The 25,837-nt window shown below is 40.6% G+C and overlaps 1 protein-coding gene across 9 annotated transcripts in view; it reads left to right on the top strand.

Moving 5' to 3' along the window:
• Positions 1–25,837, top strand: part of HECTD4 (HECT domain E3 ubiquitin protein ligase 4) — a 181,931-nt gene that overhangs the window by 47,003 nt on the left and 109,091 nt on the right. For all 9 annotated transcript variants that reach the window (XM_027576965.1, XM_027576961.1, XM_027576966.1 and 6 more), the window contains exons 2-7: positions 4,513–5,030; positions 9,255–9,344; positions 9,944–10,074; positions 12,812–12,920; positions 13,586–13,724; positions 16,257–16,427. In XM_027576965.1, coding sequence (XP_027432766.1) covers positions 4,513–5,030; positions 9,255–9,344; positions 9,944–10,074; positions 12,812–12,920; positions 13,586–13,724; positions 16,257–16,427 — 1,158 coding nt within the window. The remainder of the gene's footprint in view (positions 1–4,512; positions 5,031–9,254; positions 9,345–9,943; positions 10,075–12,811; positions 12,921–13,585; positions 13,725–16,256; positions 16,428–25,837) is intronic.

Below are 25,837 nucleotides of genomic sequence, written 5' to 3'. Positions count from 1 at the left end.
TCTATCTCTATACTCTGAAGAGTTTTGATCAAGAAAGGATGCTGTACTTTGATCACTGTTTTTTTTTAATAGAGAAAAATCCGTGTTTCTTTTACCACAAATACTAATGACCTTTCAAATTGAACAAGTATGTTTTACATAGTCCTACTTATAGGGCATATATAATTTTTCTTTGGTTTTAACTTTAAGTTATTGCATAATTTCCATTGTTTTAATTGAACACTTCCTATTTATTTATTAAAGATTTTATTTGTTTGTTTGACAGAGACAGCACAAGCAGGGGGCGGTGGGAGAGGGAGAAGCAGGCTCCCCTCTGAGCAGGGAGCCTGATGCGGGGCTCGATCCCAGGACTTTGGGATCATGACCTTTGCCACCCAGGCGCCCCTTCCCGTCTATTTTTTTAAATTTTTATTTAAGATTTTATTTTTTTAAGTAATCTCCACACCCAACGTGGGGCTTGAACTTAGAGTCCCAAGATCAAGAATCACATGCTGTACCGGCTGAGCCAGCCAGGTGCCCCTGAACACTTCCTTTTTAGATATTGAGATTGCTTCTACTTTCTCCACTATAATAAAACTTCAGTGCATTTATTTCTGAAATTGTTTTTAGGTTAAATTCTTAGAAAGATGCCCTAATCTTTTCTGTTAATTATTGGTTTAGTTAATTTCTTTATTTGTAACATTCTCTACTACTTCAAAAGCCTCTCTGTGCTTTTTCTCACTATGACAATTACTTGAAATGGTGTTGACATTTCACATTTCACATCATGGCTGGCGGGTGCATGCTCTTGTATTTTTCCACATGGAAAATGGAAAGAAATTGGCTGAAATGAGCTGATCCTCTATAACTGCTCTTACGTCAAATATTGGAGTCTTGTTCAAAGCCAGATTTGGCTGGCAAAGAATATTTTGCGTACCTTCTGTTAGACTTTCCAGAATGATTGCTGTTGTCTTAGCTTAAACTTGTGTGTCATATGAGAAAAATTAATGCAACGCATTACTTTGAAAGTTCTTCCTTTCATTGGGTGACTTCATTATCACTGAAGTACAGTTAGTGACCCTTCCTTCTGATTAAGGATGATGGGGATCTTCCCTTCCTTAAGTAGTTTTCCCCCCTTTTTAAAGAGAAATGTATTCATTTTCTAATGACATTCTGGTCTTTTTATCTTCTTTAAGAGCAGTTACTGAGAGCAGTGGTTTTATGAGGATCTGAGACAAATCCATTTAATATTCATAAGTACCAGAATAGATCCTTCATAGCTGATGTACTAAAACTCAAAGGTATGATGTCTTTATGAAATGATTTTTGGCCATGACCTTCAATCTTAGAATTCGGAAAAGCAGCAGTGTGACGTGCACAGTTCTTAGTTTTCATGGGGGGCCATTGGAATGGATAATGCTGAGTAATCTAATGGATTTCTGAAAGCATAGTGTGCCTTAGATACTGCTAAATCAATAAACATAAGTCACTTGTGTGTATATCATATAATATTTGGTTAAGTATAACTCAGATCTTTTCAGAACATTTGTCTTTCAAGTGGAATGCCAAAATATAACTGAAGTACTTATAAAAATAGAATCATAAGGAAAGTGCAGAAGTATACTATATAGTGTTGTGTTTTTTGGTGTGTTTTTTTTTTTTTCCAGCTAGTCTTAATGTTTGGAGTTAGCTATAGATTCAGTCATAAACATCATTATATGAACCATGAAATAACACATTTTAGAACCACTTATCTTTAAGATTGATAAAAGGAAATCAGTGGGTTTAATGTTACTGAGTTGTTCTTTGATTCTTGGGTCTAATAAAAGTCTATTGAATTTTTTAGTAGTTGCTTCATGTAATCTAAGTAGATAATCAGTGTACCATAAATGTGTGGAACACATATATGTTTCATATGTATTTTATTTCATATGTATTTTATATCAAAGTTGTATTGGGTGAAAATCACAAAACCAATACTGGAAAGCTCTTAAAACAAAATTTGTTTTAGATGTTCATAACTAGGAAGACAAAGTTTTGTGTTTTTTTTTTTTTTTTTTTAATTTTTATTTTATTTGAGAGAGCATGACAGAGCATGGCCGGGGGCGGGGTGTGGAGGGAGACGCAGGCTCCCCGCTGAGCAGGGAGCCTGATACAGGACTTGATTTCAGGACCCTGGGATCATGACTCAAGCCGAAGGCAGACGGTCAGCCGACTGAGCCACCCAGGCGCCCCTTAATTTTTTTAACAACATTAAAATCATCTGTCTTTAGTTGTTTTTTTAATGGTGGAGGCTAATTTTTGAGGGGAGATCCTAGAAGGAAAAAAAAAAAGGCAGTCTAGCTTCCTTGGATATTGATTACAGCTTCAAGGTAGATGGTTGCCCTTGAAATGTGATCTTTTTTTTTTTTTTTTAAGGAACTTGAGTTATTTTATCTGCTGCCATGTGAAAAATAATCAAAAGGGTGATTTGTGTTTGAATCCAGTTAAAAGGTAGGAAAATACAGTTTGGTATGACTTGATTATAAAAGACCATTTAAACGTTGTTGTATTAAAAACTAAAAATGGCCCTAGTTTTTAATTTTAATATGACTTGCAATATAGCTTTACCCAATGGTACCTAGTTGAATACAGATACAGCCTGGTTGGAATTTTTTTCCTTTTGTTTAAAAATTATCATACAGTTAAATTGACCTTTTTAGGGGGTTTACTGTTGTATGAATTTAACACACCTATATATTCACGTCCCCACCACCACCACCACCAGGATATAGAACAGTTTCTTCATTCCAAAAAACTTCTTCATACTATAGCAACATTAGTCCTACCCTGCCTGTTCCCCTAACCTCTGACAATCGCTGATCTCTTCTCCATCACCAGAGTTTTATTCTGTTTTTTCCAGAAAGCCCTAAACGAATCCTACAGATGCAACCTTTTGAATTGGCTGCTTTCCTTCAACTCAATGCCATTGAAATTCATTGAAGTTGTGTGTTTCAATGGTTCTTTTCTTCTTATTGCTAAGTTGTTGTTTGAAATCTTACAGCATTTGGATGTTACTTCTGATAGTCTGGTACTGAAATTCGAATTGTTTATCTTTTTCCTTTTTTTTTTTTAACACTGAACAGGTTTTTCAAATAAAGTACATTTTTTTCCTAAAGATCTTATTTATTTATTTAATCGACAGAGGCCGTGAGAGAGGGAACACTAGCAGGGGGAGGGTCAGAGGGAGAAGCAGGCTCCCCCTGAGCAGGGAGCCCGATGCGGGGCTCGATCCCAGGACCCTGAGATCATGACCTGAGCTGAAGGCAGTCGCTTAACCAACTGAGCCACCCAGGTGCCCCTAAAGTACATTTTTTGAATTGGAATTATTTATTTATAAGTAGACTCCACACCCACCGTGGGGCTTGAACTCATGACCCTGAGATCAAGTTGCACACTCTACCGACTGAGCCAGTGGGTGCCCCAGAATTTGTTGTTTAAACAACATTTTTTCAGTTCAGTGACTTGCACATATAGCTAAGCAAGGCAGTTACAGTGTTTACATTGTTCTGGAAATTCTTGTTGTTTTATTGGGCTAACAGTTTTTAAGGGCAAAATTTGAAGTAGTAAAAGTATTTTGCAGGTTTCTCAGAGAAATAAAGTGATCTATAACCTTTTAAAATGTCAGTGCCAGTGACGTGACAGAATTTTCTTTGCTTTTATTTCAAGCCTCTTCTCACCCTGACTTTCTGGTCTACTGAGAACCAGATACCCCTGGCGCCTGATAGTCTGTTTTAATGTGCTTGCCCCTAGAGTGCCCTCCTTTGTTGCTTACAATAGTCTGTTCATTTTAACCTAGTTGAAGTTCTGTGCATAAACTTTTTGCATCATAAAGTTAAATTCTTTATCTTGATAGCTGGTTCCTTTCTTAGGATTGAGGATTTAATGGTTTTATTCCCCTAGCTGCTGAAAGTCTAGGGGCCTCCTGGTAATTGTATGTTTTGGCAAGAAAATAGTAGTGATTCCTCTATCAGTATGAACTGAATAAATCTATACCATGTCACCAATTGAAATAATGGATTAACAGTAGTAAGAATGGAGTGTTCTTCAGAATCAAAGAACAATACAGTATCAATCATTTATGAGTAGATATATTCGATTCTGAAGATAAAGTTTTGTTCTTTTCACTTATAATCCACCTGGTAATGAGAGTTAGAGACTTACATTTAACTCCAAAGCATTTAATAAGAACCTATACCTCAATTTTCTAAATAAATTACTTGAATTAATTTCTGACTTCCACACTTAACTGTTTTTATGATTTGGCTTCTTTGACTTAGGTCTGATATTACTTTTAATTGGAGCACTAGCAGAAACGCCACGGGAAAAAAAATCTCCAGCAAATACCTGGCTTTACAGCACATAGTTTCATATTTGGCCCCAATTAAGCTGATTTATGTGGACCATTTTTAGATGCCATTGGATATATTTGCATCCATAGATGAAAGCCATGGTGAAAACAGTACCTACCAGCTTCTTTGTTTCTTCCCTTAGATTTTAACATTTGAGACCAAGAACCCGACAGAATTAGCCGAACGTCTGCGCTCTGTTTGTGGGAATCAGAGCAATGCCTACGCACGCCTGCTGGAATACCGCCTGAATGCCTTACGAGGACTGTGGAATGCCCAGCGCCAGCTGGCCTTGGAGGAACAGCATGAACGAGAAAGTTCGGGTGATGAGGAAACATTGGCTCTGCTCAAACGCCAGGGCTTGTTGCAGCAACCCGAGCAAGCTCCCTTCACGTCCCGGATGGGGCTCCTGCTGGTCTTCCCCCTTATTCAGTCCCAGAGCAGAACGGACCCCTCTCTCTGTAACATAACTGCTGAGGTGCTATTGAACTGCCTTCGTGACTGCCAGCCTTTGAGCCTGACCAAGGAGCCTGCTGACTGTCTCAATGGAATCGAAACGTTGCTGTGCTCTTGGCTAGAGGACCCTGCTGACACCAGCCGACACATCCCACATAAGCAAAAAGAAAATGCTGCTGCTGCTCTGGTGGCTTTGGCCTGTGCCAGGTAAGGACCAGCAGAGGTACTACTTGGTAGCCTTGCGACGGCTGCTGCCGGTGGGGGTTGGGGGGGGGGCTGGTGAGTGAGAGGCAAGCATATGTGATGGAAGTCTTAACATCCAGTAGTCCTTCTTTGTTGGCAGTATTGAATTTCACAGCCTTGACAGTGCCTAAGATACTTTCACCAAAACTTGGCACCAGGACCCTGAGCTGGAGCCTAAGTTCAAGTGTTTGCTGTTTGCCATCCTGTGATAAAGCTGAAGGAGCTTAAAAAGGAGAGCCAACCCTTGCCGTTATTTACTCACCCCCTAGATGACTAGTGCTTTAGGTCCAGCAGTTAGTGGAGGTTGGTATATCTGTATTTCTCCTGGAAGGATGGTCAGAAAATTGGTAGGGCTGTTAATTTTTTTTCATGGATGTCTTACAAGGAGTGTTTCTGCAAGTGGACTCAATCACGCTGGCTTGGTCACAAATTATATTTCTGGACCATGATGCTTGCCTCCATTAATTTAACTGAAAAATCTCTCTGTATATGTCCAGATTTAATAGTGTGCCATCCTTTGTAAGCAGAGGTTATTGATCTAATACCAGTAGGAAACGTTGGAGTTACTTTTCCAGGAGAGGGTCTCTACATTCTCTTGCCCAGTAACCTGTATGATCATTGGCACAATTTTGTGAGAAAAAGGTTCACTGCCCTTGCTTGCCTCTAAGCTAGTTGTCTAGAGACCAATTAGGACCGAGGTCTGACAGATTAGTGTCACTAAATGTCACTAATCTGTGCTTCTCCCTTTAGAGTTCTTCCTTTTTTTTTTTTTTTTAAGCAAAATGTATGTGGGAAAATTCTTCTTGGAAGATTATGAAGTTCTTGGTTGTAAGACTTCTTCCCCTATTTTTATGGTTTCAAAGTTGACCTTCAAATGGTTGAATCTCAAGCTATTTTTAAGGCAAAATGGCACCAGTATTTACTGTCAGTTTCTTTGCCCTGAGCAAACTGTCATAGCCTAGTTTTAGATCTCTGAAGACTGGTCGATTTTGGAAATCCTGACATGAGCTTAAATCTGGAGACATTACTGGGTAGCACTGAAATAAGTTTTCCTGGAAAGGCTTTATATTAGATTGATAGTTTGCATTTGTAGAAGACCATTTCAAACCCTCAATAGACTTGTCATTAATACAAAAATCCCATTAATACAAATATTGGGGGGCACCTGGGTGGCTCAGTCGATTGGGCATCCGACTCTTGATTTTTGGCTCAGATCATGGTCTCAGGGTTGTGAGATCGAGGCCCATGTCACGGTTCCATGCTCAGTGGGGAGTCTGCTTAAGATTGTCTCTCTCCTTCTCCCTTTGCCCTCCCCTCCCCCCTTGCATGCGAGCGCATTTCTCTTTCAAATAGATAAATCTTTTTTATTTTTATTTACTTTTTAAAAAGATTTTATTTGACAGGGCGTGAGAGAACACAAACAGGGGGAGTGGCAGAGGGAGAGGAAGAAGCAGGCTCCCCACTGAGCAGGGAGCCTGATGTGGTGCTCTATCCCAGGACTCTGGGATCATGACCTGAGCAAAGGCAGACGCTTAACCTACTGAGCCACCCAGGCATCCCTAAATCTTTTTTAAAAATCCCATTTTGAGAAAATTTAAAAATTTTTAAAAAATATTTAGAGAGCAAGACCGTGAACAGAGGGAAGGACAGAGGGAGAGGGAACCTCTGAAGCAAACTCCTTGCTGAGTGCCAAGCCCAACATGGGGCTCAATCCCATGACTGTGAGATCATGACCTGAGCCAAAATCAAGAATCAGACACTTAACCAACTGAGCCACCCAGGCACCCTGAAAATTTGCTTCTAGATAGGATTGCCTTTAGACAAATTTGGAATGTTAGGAATGATCAACTTAGTTTTAACCATTTTCATTTATTGAACATGGAGTGAAAAAACTTATTGTGCCCACATTCAATCTGATAGTTACTGAAATTGTTTCATGTGCTTGAGATTCCAAATTCCATTCAGAAATGTTGAAATGAATGTTTTTATTTTCTTCTTGGTGTTTTTTGTTTTGTGTTTAAAGATGGTTCCTACATTGTATTGCTAATATTGTCACCTCATTCTGGACTTTCTTTACCTCCAGAAGTCCTAAGCTTTTCAGTTGGGTCATCTACTTTAATGAGGTTATTAGGGACAAACTTTTGAGATTGATGCTTTTAAAGACAAAACATTTTCAAAAAATTATTTTGAATATGCTTATTTGTTAAACCAATTTATTGAGTATCTTTGCCAGGAACCTTGCTGATTCTTAGGAATATAGTGATTCATGGTTTCAAACCTTGCAGTTGAATGGACTCAGGCTGATTCACTTTGTAAATAATTATTTCTCACTGTGTGCAAGGTACTCTTCTAGGCAGTGGGGATACGATAGTGAGCATGATGGTTGGTCCCTCAAATTGCAAAGTTGACCTGAATAAGATAACTTCAGAGGGATATTCACTTATAAAAAGACCTACCAGGATATTTTGATAGAGAATGACGAAGTGGAGGGTGGGACAGAATTAACTGGAGATACTAGGGAAGGCCTTACTGAAGAGGTGACCATTGAACAGAGGGCAGGATGAGGAGAAAGAGCGAGCCAGACATCAAAGAGTCAGTGATAGTGTGTTCTGGTCAAGAAGAGTAGCTAGTAGCACAACTCGGATGCTCTTTCTGTGCTTGGGGTAGCTGAGGGGGGCAGCGAAGTAAACCGGGAGCTGGAATGCAGTGGTAGAGAAAAGGGGCAGGAGAGGAGCTTGGCAGGGCTCAGGTCATGTAGGGGCTTAGGAGCCATGGAAGGAGTTTGGATTTTATTCTGAAAATGTGATTCAGTCTGGCAGGTTATTACCTGTTCCAGTGTGCTTTTGCCCCTTTAACCTCACTGTATGCCAGGGAGATAGCCCTGTTGGACAGATGAAGAAGCACACATCCATAGGAATTAGGTGACAGTGTTGAGATGGTGTAGCTGGTGAGTGGCCTGACTCCCAACTTGAGCTTTTAGACCCTATCTGCTGCTTTCCTGCTTTATACTGTTCTTTAGTCTTGATTTTTGAACACCAGAGGTAGTGAAGGGGGCAATTAAGAGGACTTCAAGCCTACTCAGTCCAGTGTCAGGTATTCCATATCTTTTGGGGTTGAGGCATATGACACCTAGCAATTAAAGCCTTGGCTAAGCGAATAAGGCAGTGATCTGAAGTCAGCCTATCTGATACAGGTGATCATTTAGTTCAGGAAATGTTCTGTGGTGATTTATACTAGGGATCTGGCCAGGTAAGTCCTGTGCATCTTAAAAGCACCTTCTTTTAGATCCTGTTGACCACATTCTAGATTTCCCAGAATCTTGAGCCTTGGGAACCAAAAGGAAATTGGGTAGTGGTGAGCTCTGCAAGCATTATAGTCACATACTTCACAGCAAGGGAAGCAGAAGAAACACACCTCTAAGCACAAAATATTTATTTCAGGGGCGCCTGGCTGGCTCAGTCGGTAGAGTGTGTGACTCGAACTCAGGCTCGTGAGTTTGAGCCCCACATTGGGTAGACTTAATAAAAAATACATTATTTGAATGTATTCCTTTGCAGTCATATTTAATGTGATAGAGCCTGGGGAGATGTTATGTGAAATGGACGAACTTAGAGGTGCCTGGGTGGCTCAGTCAGTCATCTGCCTTCAGCTCAGGTCATGATCTCCGGGTCCTGGGATTGGGCCCCACGTCGGGCTTCCTGCTCAGTAGGGAGTCTGCTTCTCTCTCTTTCTCTCAAATAAAATCTTAAAAAAAAAAACCAAAAAACCAAAAACAAAACTTAATGATATTTAAAAATGAAGTCTGGAAACACTGTTAGACTTTAAGTATAATCCTGTTCTATAAAATCTCTCTTCTAGACTGGAAAAGGACTTCATAAAATGGTACTGAAGCATAATAGCCAAGTTTTTTGTTTGAGCCTTAGGTTTTGAACATTTATTTTGGGAGTAAATTGTTTACCTTTACAAATGCAGGGAGAACATCCTAATTGGCATAATTGGTGCTGTTCACATAGTAACTTTTTGTATGAGCCAGTGGTAATCTGTAAGAATCCAGTATATTTGGCACAATAGGTGTTATCCGCAGAAGCGGATAGACCCCTTTTGGGACCCTCTCATGTGGTTAATAAAATTAACCTTGTTTGGCTTTTCAATTTTGATGACTTTTCTGTTCCCTCCTCTTATTTTTAGGGGATCATTGAAAACTTTTGTCCATACGGTCCATCTGTTACAGAAACAGACTGATCTGGGGTCCCTGCCTGTAGCTGATGTACTATATAGGTAAGCTATCACTTTGGATCCTTATCTCCCCCACACACGTAAGGGAGATTTGTGCATAAAGCCTTTTAAAAAGTAGATTGCTAAACTCATCAATGAATGATTCATATTTTAAAATTAGTATATTCATCTTAAGAATTTTGTTTGTGTCATCTTCCTTCTTTGAAAGTGTTCCTAGCGTATGCTAATTCTCATTTTTTTTATTTTGTGGGTTTTTAAGAAAAATGTAATAGCTTATAATGAATTCTTAGGGATTTTAGGGTATGTTAAGGTGTAAAGGAGAAACTGAAAATCATTCATAATCTCATTATCAAAAGATAACCTCCTCTCCTAATGTTTTGATATATGTGCTTCCTAATTCATACCCTACCCCCGATGCATGTATATAGAAAACCTATACATTTTACACACAGCTGTACTTTATTATGACATTTCTGTAAGCACTGCTTTGTAATTTTTAAATTTAAAAACATGAATAGTTTTTCCAGATGCATATTTACATAAACCTATTTTAGTTGTCTGCTCTGTAAGATGACTTTCATTTTCTTGCTGAAATGGATGGTCTCAGTGTGTTTATGATTCTCCCATCTCCCCATTTTTAGGCTGTTGCTTTTGGAAGGGGGGCCTGGATCCCCCTCCTGTTTGCTCGGTGGCAAACACATAGTATCATGGGGGTATGAAGACATGTTGCCTGCACCAGATAGCAACACTGGCTCCAGTTCTGAAAATAAAGGTAATGTAGGGGCTTTTGCTCCTGTGATTGAAATGAAGATGTGAAAAGAGTGGTTGTAGATCATTGTGGTAAATGATTTAGATAGAACTGTGTTCCTTTTAATTAAAAGCGCTAGGTTCCTATACAGTATGTTCATTGTCTGCTTTATCAGTAGAAGTGTAAAAACTGATACTCAGTGAGGTAAGAAAATGGATAGGTTTTGCTATCACAAGGAAAAGGCATCATCCATATACTTTAGCCTAGGAGGCATGAATTACTTAAGTTGACTCCTGGGTATTTGTGTTTGAGCCTGGGAGCCTCAAGTTGAATTTTATCTGTGAACAGAATATCTAGTCTTGCTGCCTGAGCCTGATGCTGTTTCCTTTAGTAATTTATTAGTGTTTTTGATGAACCCTCCCATCCTAAACCCCCACCCCCCCCCAAAAAAAGAGAGAGAGACATTGTTCAAAGGAACATGAATCAAATATCTCCTTTAACAAAATGGTCTGGATTAAAATGTTTTTACACTTTCACAAGTATTCCATATCAGTTTATTCTGATTTCTGTGAAAACGGCAGCAGCTCTCTTAAGTGACCTTCACTCGCCTGGCCTGTGGGATGGAGGAGGCCTCTCCATGTCGCGTGGTCGACGTACTGAGTGGTGCCACGGCCCCGCAGGCCAGCCTCTTCTAGACCGTATGTGCACTGCCACTCCTACCTGCGGGGTTGCAGGCTTGCCAAGAGTCCACCCTGTTTGCAAACCCGTTTGCTGTTGTAAACTGGTATCATGACTATATCATTAAACATTATATAACTGATGAAATAGGAATTTAAAACACCCCAGGAAATTGTTTCTAAAACATTCAGTTTTCTTATGGAAAGACTCAAAGTGAATCTCTAAGAAATTGACGTTAATTAGGTATGGGATTCAGAGCCTACTCTGCCCACCCTTTCATTTAGAACCCTTGGTGAAGGCAGACTTCTGGGGCAACCAGAAGGGCATGGGGTGCAGTCTAAGCAGCAGGCCACCTGTGCACCTTTCATCCCGGGGCCTGTGTCTGTTCATGTCACTGTTGTAACAAATAGGTGAACTGGTAAGAGGAATAGGCAAGACTTTTGGCTATGACACAACTAGAGCCCATGGGAGAAGCAAAAAAGCCTGCAATACCCAAGAAGTTCTTAACAGAGGCTGAAATTGACATCTTTAAACAAAACCAAACCCTCTTTGTTTTCTCCCTTTTACTTTCTTTAATATATCTCCCTTGGAGTAGTTTCTTACTGAGGATGATGGTGTTAAGCTGATCTACTTGTTTTTCACTCTCTTGTACCTTTAGGGTTTTTTTGTACCTTTAGTTTTGCTTCCACCTAGAGAATCTTTTTTTTTTTTTTTTTTTTTTGGTTTAAGATTTTATTTATTTGAGCGAAGAGAACAAGAGAGCACAAGCAGGGGGAGGGGGGGCAGAGGGAGAAGCAGGCTCCCCACTGAGCAGAGAGCCGGGTGCTGGCTCAATCCCAGCACTCTGGGATCATGAGCAGAAGGCAGATGCTTTACCCGACTGAGCCACCCAGGTGCCCTGCGAATATTTTTCTTATAATTTTAAAAGTAATGTTATTTTTAATATGGAAACGTTTGACAGATACAGAAGTTGAGAGAATGCTTTAAGTCAATCCTATGTACTCATCACTCAGCTTCAACAAGTATCAGCTCGGGGCCAGTCTTGTTTAATCTGTCTTATTGCTCCCACCCCTTGTCAGACTTCTCAGAAGGCCTTGAGCCTCAATCTAAGGAGGGTTGAATAAATAGACATTTATATGTTTCAAGTTAAGATATTTAAGGAGGGAAGTTAAATTTAGAAATGATTATTCACAACTGATTGCTCAGAAAACAGTTAAGTTCCAGTTGTCTTGGATTAGTAGACTGAATTCTTAACAGCATATTCACTAATGAGTGCTGTGGTGTGGGTTTCCTTTAATATGACACGTAGTAGACAAAACAGTGAAATGATTATGAAAATACCAAAAGTTTCATAAGCTCTCTTTTTAAGACCAATTCTTTAGAAGGTAAGTTAGTAAACCGTTTAATGGTTCTGTAGACCATACTGTTTGTTTTAGCTGGCAGAGGATATAGCTAAGGGGAAACATAGTGGCTGCATGGGAAGTCCACAGAAACAGATCTTCGTTCCATGTATTTCATTGGTATTTCAACTTAATCTCATTTGCCATTTATGGAGCTTTGGTTTTGTAGCCTAGAGCAAATAGGTGTTTGCATTATCTCATTTAACCATCACAGCGACTCTTGATGTACATATTATCCTCCTCTTCTGGACAAAGAAACTGAAGTTCAGAAAGGTCCAAGGGCAACTAATAAGTGCCCCAAACTCTTAAAAGCTCACACCTTTTAAACTACAGAATCATTAGTGAAAGTACTGTAGTCCTAGTCATTTCAGATTAGAATTAGGAACGCATAAATTTGACATTTTTGCTGTTCAAAAAAGAAAACTTTGGGCAGGCAGGACTAGGTTCTCCTGCTATTATCTGACCTCTTTCGCTGATCTTGGTTCCTGATCCCACATGCATTTTGGATGTTTGATTTGGGGGTTAGAGCCATCTTTCCTGGAAGTCGCATTGAAGCAGTTATTTTAGAGGTGGGAGATTATCTCTCACCCCATCTCCTAATGGCTTTTTCACTAGAAAAAGCACGTTTATAATTTGACTAGAAAAAGCATGTATATGATTTACCTGTGAAAAAACGATTTCAGATGCTGACTTGGGGCGCTGTCTCACGGCAGATGGTCTTTACCTGTATACTACTAACTCAGTTGGAAGAGGAGTAAGCAAATTGGGGTCTGGATTACATGGTACTCTCAGGTCAGTTGCATGGAACTTGCTGAATGATTTGGCTGGAACATTTCCTTCCTTATATAAATCTCTCTGAAGCAGACACCTGGGAGGCATATCGCCCCCCCCCCCACACCCCCCAAGACTGACTAGTAACTGAATAAGTCTGAACAACTTCATGTAATTCGGGTTTTCTTGGATTAGTAGACTCTTGTTCTGTTCATGCATTTTGGCTTTGTTTTGACTCTAAAGAGCTTGGTAGCCCTCAGGTCGTTGTTTCTAGCCAGAAATTCCTGTATGATCAGAATTACTATAATATTAGTGACTTCTCCATGTTGATGAATGGACATTTTTCTAGTTAAGTCTTTTTGTACTTGGATTTCACATTGGATTAACAGTGCTTTGCAGTTGGGATATAAGATCTGTGAATTGCTGCCAAAAGAAACCACAGTTTGAGATCCTTATATATATTTAATTAGATCTTTTCCCCAACTTTTTCTCCTAATTTGTTGTGGAAAATTAATATTTGCTGTAGCTTTTCAGTTGCAAAATGTTAATGTAATATATTTATTCTCCTTTAGATATTTTGCATAGTCATTTTTAAAAATTAGGTGGAAAATGTTTGTTGTAGCACATTGTGTGGTTTCGTACACTGCATGGCTACTCAGCCTCTATACTTTTTTTTTTCTCTGCAGAGGTTTTGTGTACTGCCGGAATGAGGAGCTGGAACCAGGATGGGTTGCTTTTGGCAGTGGTAATCTTCTCCACCGGCCTGTATCTTTTGATAATAAACCTCACTCCCTTTTCCAGGTCATTGACCAGAATACCCTTCAGGTAAAAAGAAAACCAAGATGTTGTCTTTTTATATTTTGAAGATAGTAAAGGAAGTCGCTGACCTCATCAGAAGCAATAAGAACACCGCTGATCTAATTTCCTGCCATAGTGGCATTCTTTTAATTGTCACTATTTAGGCATTCTGTTTTCTTCTGATGTCTTCAGTTTCCCCACATGATCTGTGTGAGTGTGCTCTCTAAGAGTTTCTAAGGCCATCGACAAATTTTTATCAAAAAAAATTCTGGAGAGTCAAAGATGGTGTGTATATATACTAGCTGTCTTTTTTTTTTTTTCTTTTGCCAGATCTATTGTGGGAAGGCATCATTTACTTATTTGATTTGTTCTAAACAGCCTTTCTGTGGCAGTGGGAGCCTTGAGATGAGTTTGGATAAAATCCTTACATGTTAGGGATTCTGAGCTCATCTTTAGCACTCCATGCCAGTACTTGGTGCATTACACCGCAGTCACCTGCTCTTGTCTCTTCCCCACCACCTTACGTACCTTCAAGGCTGGACCCTGTCTTACCTGTCTTTGTGGGCTTAGAATGTAGCCCGGAGCCTAGCATTTGGTTGGTGATAATAGAAACTGTCCTTTCTCAGTGTCTCTGTGCCGGGCCCTGGTCTAGGCAATTTACATTTCTCCTATCTGTGAGACAGAACGATAGCAGTTTCGTCTTACAGACAAGGCAGCTGAGGCTAGGCATATCGTAAGCACTCGGCAAGTGTTTATTGTTGAGTGAAGGAATGTAGCTCCGACATTAAGGGGCTTGCCCAAGGCCACGCAATAATGGCAGCCTAAGAACTTGAACCCATGGTTCTCATCACTGGAGTTCAAGTTTTTTACATTACATTTTCCTGCCTTTCAACCAAAGGTGAACTGCCTGGTTAGAGTTCGCATCTGGGGTGAATGTCCTGGGAGCAGCCCCATGCGGGACTTAAGTGGGATGCTGCATCTCCTTTTGTCTGTCACTGAGCTGTGCCTTTCCTGGTGAACAGCGACTGCGTCTCATTCACTGTCATATCTCCAAAGCACACAGTAACTGCTTAATAATTGTTAGAGGAATAAAAAGAACAAATTGACAAATAGATACCCAGTTGACTTCATTTTTTTAAAGATTTTATTATTTGACAGAGCACAAGTAGGGGGAGTGGCAGGGAGAGGGAGCAGGGAGCCTGATGTGGGGCTTGATCCCAGGACCCCAGGATCATGACCTGAGCCGAAGGCAGATGCTTAACCGACTGAGCCACCCAGGTGCCCCTTGACTTCATTTTTTATTGCTAATGCGGACAGATGAGAATATGTCCTATATTTATTTGAAGTAGAATTATAAGCCTGGGAATTAGATGTTAAATCTTGGGACATGGTTTTTGGTTTTTTTTGAGGCAATGTCCATTTCCTCTGTTTTGTTGCAAAAACTTCAATTTTGTTCAAGAAAACCACGTTTTCGCTAAGTAGGTGATATGCACTGGAGCAATTTGGGGATATCTTAGGCCAATCAGTAGCTGTCAACTTTCTAGATTTCCTGGCACTACAAGTTACAAAGTGTGGTTACAGCAACTATGTTACTTTTAACTTTTGAAATAGATAAAACAAGTCTGGAGAAAAGCTCAAATGAGTTCAAGGGTCAGAAGTAACCTTAGGAAATGAGTGACTCACCTCGAGAGCTGGAGTAACTGAAAGTGGTTCTTACTGTTTCCGAAGGCATCTGACCTTCTCTAATTATTTTTATTTTGGGATTTTCAGTTCTGCTCCTACCCTCAGCATTTTTGAAAAACCTAGTCAGCAGTTTTTTGGGTCCCCATTTTCTCTCATTTTAAGGGCTTTTCTCTTGCAGAAAAAAATGAGTATGTAACTACACATTTAATGTGAAATCTTGCAAAGCTCATTCGTTATACTGAAACTGAACGATGGTTAGTGTTAGAAACACATGCCTTCGTGTCTGACACACAGAATTGTTGTTGGTCGTTTTCCTCCCAGTGGACTTGGTGCGTCTCGCTAAGCCCCGCGTGCTGGGTGAGGGTCTTGCATGTGCCTTCGCTTGTTTACTTTCCCCTCCCCCTCCCTCCCTCCTCTGCCTTCCCTCTGCCTTCTGCCCTCTTTTTCACTTCCTTCCATATTTATTGAATAACTGAGTTAGACTCTCAATTAGGTGCTGGCATATAAAAGTAAATAAGATATAGTCCCTGTCCTTTAAATATAACTAATAGTCTGAAATTCTTCTTCAGAGGAATAAGGAAAACTTAGGACATTTCAGCAAGTACTATTTCTCTAAAGCTTTGTCTTTAATATTTGATAAAACACACCTGCTTAACAGATTCGGGTATTTTTAGCTTCTTTTATCTGTCGCATGGCCCATTGAATGAATTTTTATATTTGTCATGTAATTTTCATCTCTTAGAGATAGCAGTTTTATTTTGACCAGGAAGCCTATTGGATTCTGATCTTGGACTTAATAGCATTAATGGTGAACTGCTAGAATTAATCAGAAATTGTATGTCACCCTAATGATGTTTTCTTCCCTTTCGTGTCCAGGTGTGCCAGATGGTGCCAATGCCAGCCAATCATCTCCCTGTTGGCAGCACCATGAGCACTGTGCACCTTTCTTCAGATGGTACTTACTTCTATTGGATCTGGTCTCCTGCCAGTCTGAATGAGAAAACACCTAAGGGACATTCTGTCTTCATGGACATTTTTGAACTTGTGGTAAGATTCACTTTCTCATTTTGTATCTTTGCAGAGAAATTTCCATTTGCTTTCTTTTTGTATTGGTTTACAAAGGACCCAAGAAAGTTGGAGTATGTACAGTGTGTCCACTCTTGCCTCAAAACTGGCTTTTCTTTTGGATTTCTTTGAAGGTTTCTTTGTTTGGAGTTGTATGGCACAGATAAAGCCAAGCTTTCTGAAGGTTAATCTGGCAACAGAGTGCAGATAGTAATAGTTAATGTGTAGACAGTGGAATTTTTAAGTAGGAATGCTCATGGGGCTTGTTGGAAACTTGGAACTAAATTGCAATGCCAAGATTGGAACTATAGTAGATATTGGGAGTCTCTGAGAGTGAGGACAATTAAAATCATGAGAAGGCATTCATTCAGTAAATACTAGCTGACTGTCTACTGTGAGTCAGGCAGTGTTGTCTTTAGGTGGTGGGAATACAGTGATGGGCAAGGTGAGCAGGAACCTTGCTCTAATGGAGCTTGTATTCTGCCTGGTGGGTGGGTTGGAGTGGGTAGTGTTGGAGTGACAAAAATTTAACCATAAAGAAGTGAGCAAATAAACGGATAAGATGATTTTAGGTAGCGAAGGAAAAGTCGTAGTTAACCAGATGAAGAAGTTGGGGAATGGGGAGAGTAGAACATTCTAGGAAGAAGAGACCACAGGTGCAAAGGCCCTGTGGTAGGAGTAAGCATGTGTGTTTAGGAAATGACAGTGGGCCAGAGTGGCTGGAATACAGAGGGGAGAGCTTAGTGTAAGAAGAGAATAGGAGCCATGGAGTCTGGAATTGCACTTGTCTACTGTGGTAGCCTGTAGCCACATGTGGCTACTTAAATTTAAATTAGAATTAAATAAAATTAAAACTTCACTTGCTCACTCACATTAGCCATGCTTCAAGTGCTCAGTAGCCACATGTGACTGGCTTCTGTATTAAACATCAAAGATCTAGAACATTTCCATTGTTGGAGAACTGTAAAAGAAAAAATTGCCCAAAGCCAATCTGTGACAAAACATTTTTTAATGATGTAATTTACAGCCTCCTTCTGGGAAGAAATTCATAATCCTGGAAAAAAAGCCCACTGAAGTAATTTTTGAATAAATTTTGGTAGTATTTAAACTTCTTCTGGGAAACCTGTCACCGATCTGCCAGCTAGCTATCAATCAGGAGTCTAATATAGAGTACATTCTCTTTTTTTTCTATCTAGTTTCTCAGTTTAATCATCATCTTTTTTATAAGTTGTTCCAGCCACAGTGAGTCTTTGAATTGGTCTGCTAGAGATTTTACTACTTGAACATGTGTTCATAATTGTCAGAAAAGCTTTTTGTTGTTGTTTTTAACAGACTTCCCAGCCGACTATGTGATCTAAGTCTTTATCCTAAGTATAATGGGAAAACATTAAAGAAATTTCCCTTTCTCTGATATGCTTCTGTTAAGTTAAAAGAAAAAACTGTATCAAAGAGCTACATGAACATGGACCAAATCTTCAGGTAGCACATCCGGGCTTCTCATGAAAAGTGAGAGCCCCTCACCCTGGTCGCTGGCAGCTTCTCGTAGGTGCTCACTTTCATGGTTTCCACTTTTCCTTCTTCTGGTGGTTGCCTTCATTTCTCTAATTAAAAAATTTATATTGCGGTTTTTTGATTTTTGCACTCCATATATTTCGTGTTATTTTTCTCCCTGCGATAGACGAGGATTTGGTCTAATTCCTACTCTTTTCTTCTTCCTCATAGTGCATTTATTTTATTAATTTTAATTCCTCTTTTGGTTATCTTTGTAACTTGCAGTGAAACCTCTTTCTCTTGTTCCTCAGCTCTAGGCTGCATCTCTCATTCTTCTTCTTTAGGAGATGGAGATAGTGTCCCTTCCTGTCTTAGTGTGGGGCAAGCCTAGACTTGAAGTGCGTGTATGTTTAGGGGAAGACCAAGAGGAAGAGAGATGAGTCATCCCTACCAATCTTAGAGAGTCTTGGGAATTGGAGGCATAAGGTGTGATGTAGAGCCATGGTAAGAGGCGTATAGGCTGAAAGTTACTAAAAGCAACTGTCCTCCCCTTTGCTGATGTACACATTTGTACTCAGATACTGGCTGCCTAGGTGAAAGACTGGACTTTATTTTCTGAAGAAACTGAATGACTCTGGAAAAAAGATTTCTGTGTATGGACACTGGTGTTCATTTAAGGAAAAGGCTTGCTGCCCTAGTGAATCACCCACAAGAAGTGAGGTCTTCCAGTAAGCAAGCCTCAGCCATGTGCACAGCATTCCTGGTTAGTGCTGAACTGTTTAAAACAAGAGCAGATACCAAAAAAACAAGACAATACAAAACAAAAAGACCCACAACCCAGAAACAAAACAAAACCAAAAAACCCCAACCCAACAAAACCCCAAACTTTGAAGAGGTATATGTGGAGGGAAGGAGGAATAGATTATAAATATTTTGCCGGGGCACCTGGGTGGCTCAGTTGGTTAAGCGACTGCCTTCGGCTCAGGTCATGATCCCGGAGTCCCGGGATCGAGTCCCACATCGGGCTCCCAGCTCAGCGGGGAGCCTGCTTCCCCCTCTGACCTTTTCCCCTCTCATGCTGTTTCTCTCTCTCTCTCTCTCTCTCTCTCTCAAATAAATAAACAAAATCTTTAAAAAAAAAATATTTTGCCAACTTTTTTTTTTGAATTATTGAAGCCAGGTGATGGGTGCATGGGGGAGCTTGTTATTATTCTTTTGTATACATTTAAAAAGTACCATATTAAAAATTTTTTTAAAAAGACAACCAAGGATCTCTAGACCAATGAGGAAAGTCTTCAATATGAAAATTGAAAATCAGAAAAACAGCCAATAGCAGTAGAATAAAACTTTGTAAACACTAACTATGTGAGCTCTGAGATCTTGCTTTCATATAATAACACAGGAGGTCATGAGAAAAGATCAGAATGAGCAAGAGCTCCTGGAAATTAAGACTATGGTTGTCAACATTGAAAAAAATGGTTAAAGATAAGAAATCTCCCAGAAAGTAGGACAGAGTAGAATAAAGAACAGTAAATACGAGAGAAGAGATTAGATGGATTGCTCCTTACATTTTTTTTTTTTTTGAAGTCATAGTAATAGGATTTCCAAAAAGAGAACAGGAAACAAAGAGGACGGCATGATCAAAGCAGGAGTAGAAGAGAAACGTCAGACTAAAGGACCCTGGTGTCTAGATTAACTGGTATCTGACACAGTGAATGAAAAATGCCCACACGGTGGCACATCATCCTGAAATTTCAGATGATCAGGAGTAAAGAGAAGGTTCTGAAGCTTCTAGAGATAAAATCCTTTACAAATGAGGAATAAAGAAAGCCTCATCCTATTCAGTAGCATTAATGGTACACAAACGGAGTGGTGCTCTCAAAATTGAGGGAAACTGATTTCCAGCCCAGAAGTTAGTCATCCAAAGGGTCCATCAAGTGTAAAGACAACAAAGGTATTTTTAGACATACAGTCATACAATCAAAAGCCCATACCTGCCCTGAAGGAAATAGAACAACTAAAATAGCCTCTGTCAGTGGCATGAAATGAAAAGTTGGGGCTGAAGGAACCTGCGTTAGATTACAAGAACAACCTTTGAATCATTTTTGGAGTCTGAATCAAACCATTAAACGTTTTAGAGACAGTTCAGAATTTGAATATAAAATGAATATTAAATGAAACCAAAGGATTATTTTTAATTTCTTTTTAAAGTATGTGAATTGTGGTTCTATAAGAATGTCCACATTTTTAGAGATGCGTAGTGAGGTATTCAGAAGTGAAATTACATGTCTGAGATACGCTTTTTAAAAATGTTTTTTAAAATATATGTATTAAGATTTATTCATTTGAGAGAGAGAGAGAGAGAGAGAGAGAGAGTATAAGCAGGGGGAGAGGCAGAGGGAGAAGCAGACTCCCCGCTGAGCAAGGAGCCCAACATGGAGCTCCCTCCCAGGACCTGGAGATCATGACCTGAGCTGAAGGCAGATGCTCAGCCATCTGACCCACCCAGGCGCCCCCTGGGATATGCTTTAAAACGCTTGAGCAAGGGCGCCTGGGTGGCTCAGTTGGTTAAGTGACTGCCTTCGGCTCAGGTCATGATCCTGGAGTCCCGGGATCGAGTCCCACATCGGGCTCCCTGCTCAGCGGGGAGTCTGCTTTTCCCTCTGACCCTCTTTCCTCTCATGCTCTCTATCTCAAATAAATAAATAAAATCTTAAAACGCTTGAGCAAAAAAAGCGATAGGTCAAACCAGTGTGGCAATATCTGGATTGTAGTTGAATCTGGAAGGAGGTTCATTAAACTATTCTCTATTTTTGTATGTTTGAAGTTTTTCATCAGATAAATTAAGCATCACTAGCCACTAGTTTAGCAGCTTCTAAAATGCTGACTTGGGAAGCTAAACACAAATCTCTGGCTCACTGCTTCTGGTACGTCTGTGGAAAGGAACACTGTACAGCCATTAAAAAGTATGAGGCAGATCTGCATAGACCAAGTAGATTAATTGCCAAGTTACATTTAGTACGAAAAGCTAGGTTCAGAATACTGTATTCACTACCTGTTGTGTAATAAAAGTTGGGGTGGGGGGCGGTTCTTTCTGCAATTGTCCTCCTACATTAACAGCTTTCCTTTCAACAGTTCATTCACCGCCGCATACAAATACATTAGAGGAGATCCTGTCCTGTAGGGAAAGAAAAACAAAAACAACTCCCTTGACCCGTACCACCTCCACTCTCCTATCTTTGGCTTCCTGTTATAGCACTACTTTTGAAAGAGTTTATTCTTACTGTTTTTATGTCCTTTCCTTCCATTCTGTCTTGAGCCTGCTCCAGTCAGTCTTGTATCCTCACCCCTCGCCACCAGAACAGCTAGCTCTTCATGTCGGCCAGGGACTTGCACCTTACTGAGTTCAAGGTCAACTTCCTTGTCTTTTTACTTGACCTTTTAGCAGTATTTAATGTGGTTTATCATGCCCCCATTTTGAAACTGTTTCACTTGGCTTGTGGGACTTCCCATAGGACTTCTGCCACTGGTTGTTCCTGCTCGGGCCCATCTTCCCTACCTCTCAACAATTACGTGCTTCCGGACCTATTTCCAGGATGCCTTCCGTCGCTGTCTGCTCTTACTCCCTGGCTGGTCTCCTACGGTCATGTAGCTTTAAACACCTCTGTACTGATGGTGCTCAAATCTGCTCAGCCAGAACCTGTCCCCGGAGCTCTGGCTGCATATCGATGTGGGTGTGATTTGTATGTGCACAGGACATGAGACTTTTCCAGTTGGAAGTCTCATCATCACTGCAAGCTAAATATGCCCCCAGCCATATTCCTGATTTTGCCCCAGAGCTTCTCTTGCTGGAAGCTTTCCCTTCTCAGTTGATGGTGTCTGTGTCCTTCTAGTGCTGGCTAGAGACCTTTAGTGTTATTTTTTTTTTTTTTAAAGATTTTATTTGAGAGAGCATGAGTGGGGGGAGGGGCAGAGGGAGAAGCAGACTCCCCGTTGAGCCCAGAGTCCAACTGACTGACTGTGGGACTCAATCCCAGGACCCCCAGGATCATAACCTGGGCCAAAGTCAGATGCTTAAACAGCTGAGCCACACAGGCGCTCAAGACCTTTAGTGTTACTCTTGAATCCTTTTTTCCCCTCCCAAATTCCATGTCTAGTCAGCAAATGCTGCCTGCTCCACCTCCAAGGTGGGCCCCTTCTTCACCTACTATTATCTGCACCTACAGCTCTCCGTCTCACGCACTGCGCTAGCCACAGCCGGCCTCCTTGCTCACCTGCAGACACACCTTGGGGCTGTCGTGCTGGGCTGACCTCTCCCAGATAAGCATGTGACTTGTTTTCACTTTTTTTAGGTCTCTGCTCCAATAAGCACCTTATTAAAAAGACCTTTCTTACCATTCTATAGAAAACATTTTATATGTGGGGCACCTGGGTGGCTCAGTTGGTTAAGTGACTCATGATTTTAGCTCAGGTCATGATATCTGGGTCATGGGATCAAGCCCCATACTAGACTCTGCACGCAGAGTGCTGAATCAGCCTGAGATCCTCTCCCTTTCTCCCTCGGTCCTTCCCCACCCCACCCCACCCCCGTCCCTTGATTCCCCCCCCGCCACCACCGCACTCTCACACTCACTCATGCATGCACTTGCTCTCTTTAAATAAAATAGAAATTATGAAATTAAATCCCATCCCTTTTACCCTGCTTTATTTTTCTTTATAACTCATTACTATCCATCTGTTTGCTTATCTGTTGACTGTCTGCTTGGCCTAGAATGTCAGCTCCAGGAGGACAGGGATTTGGGTCTCTCTTGTTGACTGTTGTGTCCCCAGCACCTGGAATAATGCTTGGCACACAGTAGATATTTACAGAATATTCATTGGATGAATGGAAGCATCAGAAATTTGGTTGCCTCAGGGCACCTGGGTGGCTCAGTTGGTTAAAACATCTGACTTCCCCTTCAGTCATGATCCTGGAGGTCCTGGGATTGAGTCCCATGTTGGTTTCCCCACTGAGTGGGGAGTCTGCCTATCCCTCTCCTTCTCCCTCTCCCCCTTCCCTGTTCATACTCTCTCTCTCAAAATCTTAAAAAAAAAAAAAAAATTGCCTGTAGCAAGGCTTGCTTTCCATCATCTTTTTGTTTTAAAAGTTTAAAAATGGGCTTAAAAATTTTAATTTTTTAGTAATCTTTGTCAGTGTGGGGCTTGAACCCCTGAGCCCAAGATCAAGAGTCGCATGCCCCAGGGATGCCTGCTGAGCAGAGAGCCTGATGTGGGGCTCGATCCCAGGACCCTGGGATCATGACCTGAGCAGAGCACAGTTGCTTAATGACTGAGCCACCTAGGCGCCCTGTTTTTAAAATTTTAAATTATTGAACAGATAATAAAGTCATCTTCAAAATTGACAAATTATAGGTCTTAGCTATAGTCCTCTGATGAACTGCCCTGGCCAAACCAGACAAAAAAGCTTATCTATAACATGAGGGCTCTCCAGTAGATGATTCAAAGCGTTCGATCCCTGAAATTCTCCACCCCCCCAGCTTTACTGAAGTATTGCTGACAAATAAGTTTTTAAGGTGATGATTGGACGTATGTGTATATTGTGAAATGATTGCCATAATCAGTTGTTAATATCCGTCACCTATGTTTACCACATTCGTGTCTGCGTGTATGGTAGCATTTAAGGTACGCCCTTAGGACCTTTTAACTACACATGGGGACTAGCTGTAGTCACCGTGCCAGACGTTAGATCCCCGGAGCTCACTCACGTTAGACCCCCGAGCTCACTCGTTCTCTAACTGAGAGTTTGTACTCTTTGACCGACATCTCCCATTTCTCTCACCCCACAGCCCTTCGCAACCACAGTTTTTTCTGTTTCTGTGAGTTTGACCTTTTTTTTATCTTCCAAAGTGAGATCATACAGTATTTGTCTTTCTCAATCTGATTTATTCACTTAGTATAATACTCTCAAGGCCCATCCATGTTGTCCCAAATGGCAGCGTTTCCTTTTTTAAAAGGCTGAATACTAAAATTCTTTACTTTTCTGCTTCATGAAAAATTTTGGTTTCTAAATATAAATATTTGCTACTTAGATGTGGCTAATGATAATTATTGGAAAGAATTAGGTTTACTATGAATTATGGTTTCACCCAGATAACTTGGAAGTACTGATAAATTTCTTTCCAAATTTAGTGATGGTTACATTGTTTTGAATACTTTTTAATAATCTATTTACATAGTTATAAAAATTCAAATGATACAAAAGTCTCTCACCTACCTGCCTCCTAATTCATTTTCTTCCCTCCCCAGGGGCAAATAATGTTAACACTTTCTTCTGTATTCTTCCTAAAATGAACATGTACAAATACACATGTACATTTTTTCCTTTTCTGTTTTTACACAAATGGTAATTTGTTATACTTTTTTTTTTAAAAGTAAGCTCTGTGCCAGCATGGGGCTTGAACTCAAAACCCCGAGATCAAAAGTCGCATACCCTACCAACTGAGCCAGCCAGCCACCGCCTCCCTTTAAAAAAAAAAAAAAAAAAAAAATTAAACTCTGTGACCATGTGGGGCTTGAACTCACAACCCTGAGGTCAAGAGTCACACGTTGTACACATTGTGTACCTCATGCAAGTGAGTAGTTAGTGGTGGTGATGGGTAAGGTCAGATAGGTAGCCAGGGCCGTTTCATGTAGGGCCTTGCAAGGTATTTGGATTTTATTCTAGGGGACATGGGGAGCTTTTAGAGCGTTTTAAGCAGGATCTGGTTTTAATAGTTCATGGCAGCTTTTGGGTCAAGAATAAAGCAAGATTTAAAGATTCTTAAAGAGACTAAATAGCTATAGAAGAGACCATATGTTTTATAATCAGGAGAGGAATTAAACATATATTTTTTGAGAAAGCATGAGCGTGAGCACAGGGTTGGGGGAGGGGGAGAGAGAATTTCAAGCAGAGTCCATGCCCAGCACGGAGCCCCACACGGGACTTGATCTCACAACCCTACGTGACCCGAGCTGAAATCAAGAGTTGGGCACTTGACCGACTGAGCCACCCATGCTCCCCCAGAAATTAAATATTAAAAAACTATTTTTGGCACCTCAAATACCACCAGCTTCTTCAGTTGTCATTTCTTATGAAAAATCAGCTGAGTTTGATCTACAAAATAGGTGTATTATTGGTATTTAGGATTGAGGGAAAACTGAAGGATTGAAGCCTGGCTAAAATGAATAGGTAATCAAAGCAGGATCTAACTGGCTGTGCTGGTCTCTCCAAATGATTTCTCATTAACTCACAATGGAGTAGAGAAGTGATCATTATATAAAGTCGACTTTAGGCATATAATTAGGAGTACAACGTGAAGGGAATATAGAGAATACCCTGTCTGACTAACTACTAATATGAAACAATCTCTGATTTTGGGGGAATTTCAGTTATCTTCTCAACAAACGACCTCAAAACTAAGTGACTCCAAGCAGTAATGACTTAGAGGTTGGCGGGGCTCAGTTGTGTGGCAGTTCTTCTCTGCGTGGTGAAGCTGAGGTCACCCCTGCAGCTTCATTCAGCTTGGAGCTTGATTGGGGCTTTAATAGTCAAGACCGCCTCTCATTCCCTGGCTTTTCAAGAGCACAAGTGCTCCTCAAGCCTCTGCTTGCATCATGCTTTCTGATGGCCAAGGCCAGAGTCCGTGTGCGAGGGAACTAAACGAGGGCATGACTCCAGGATGCATCAGTGTGATAGCCTGCCACTTGGAGTCACAGGCTTTTGAAATTTTAAGATACTTAGACTCTGGCCTTTAAGACTGCAGTATAACGGAATCTTCTATAACTCCTTTTTTACCTTTTCAGTGCACAGTTTTTACATCTTCTGTTTTGTTCTGAGGTCTTCCTGCCTATACATACTCTCT

The sequence above is a fragment of the Zalophus californianus genome, chromosome 14 (assembly GCF_009762305.2).
Source record: "Zalophus californianus isolate mZalCal1 chromosome 14, mZalCal1.pri.v2, whole genome shotgun sequence".
Lineage (NCBI taxonomy): Eukaryota > Metazoa > Chordata > Mammalia > Carnivora > Otariidae > Zalophus > Zalophus californianus.
Note: the sequence above shows the minus strand (reverse complement) of the source record. Positions and strands in the feature narration are given on the sequence as shown.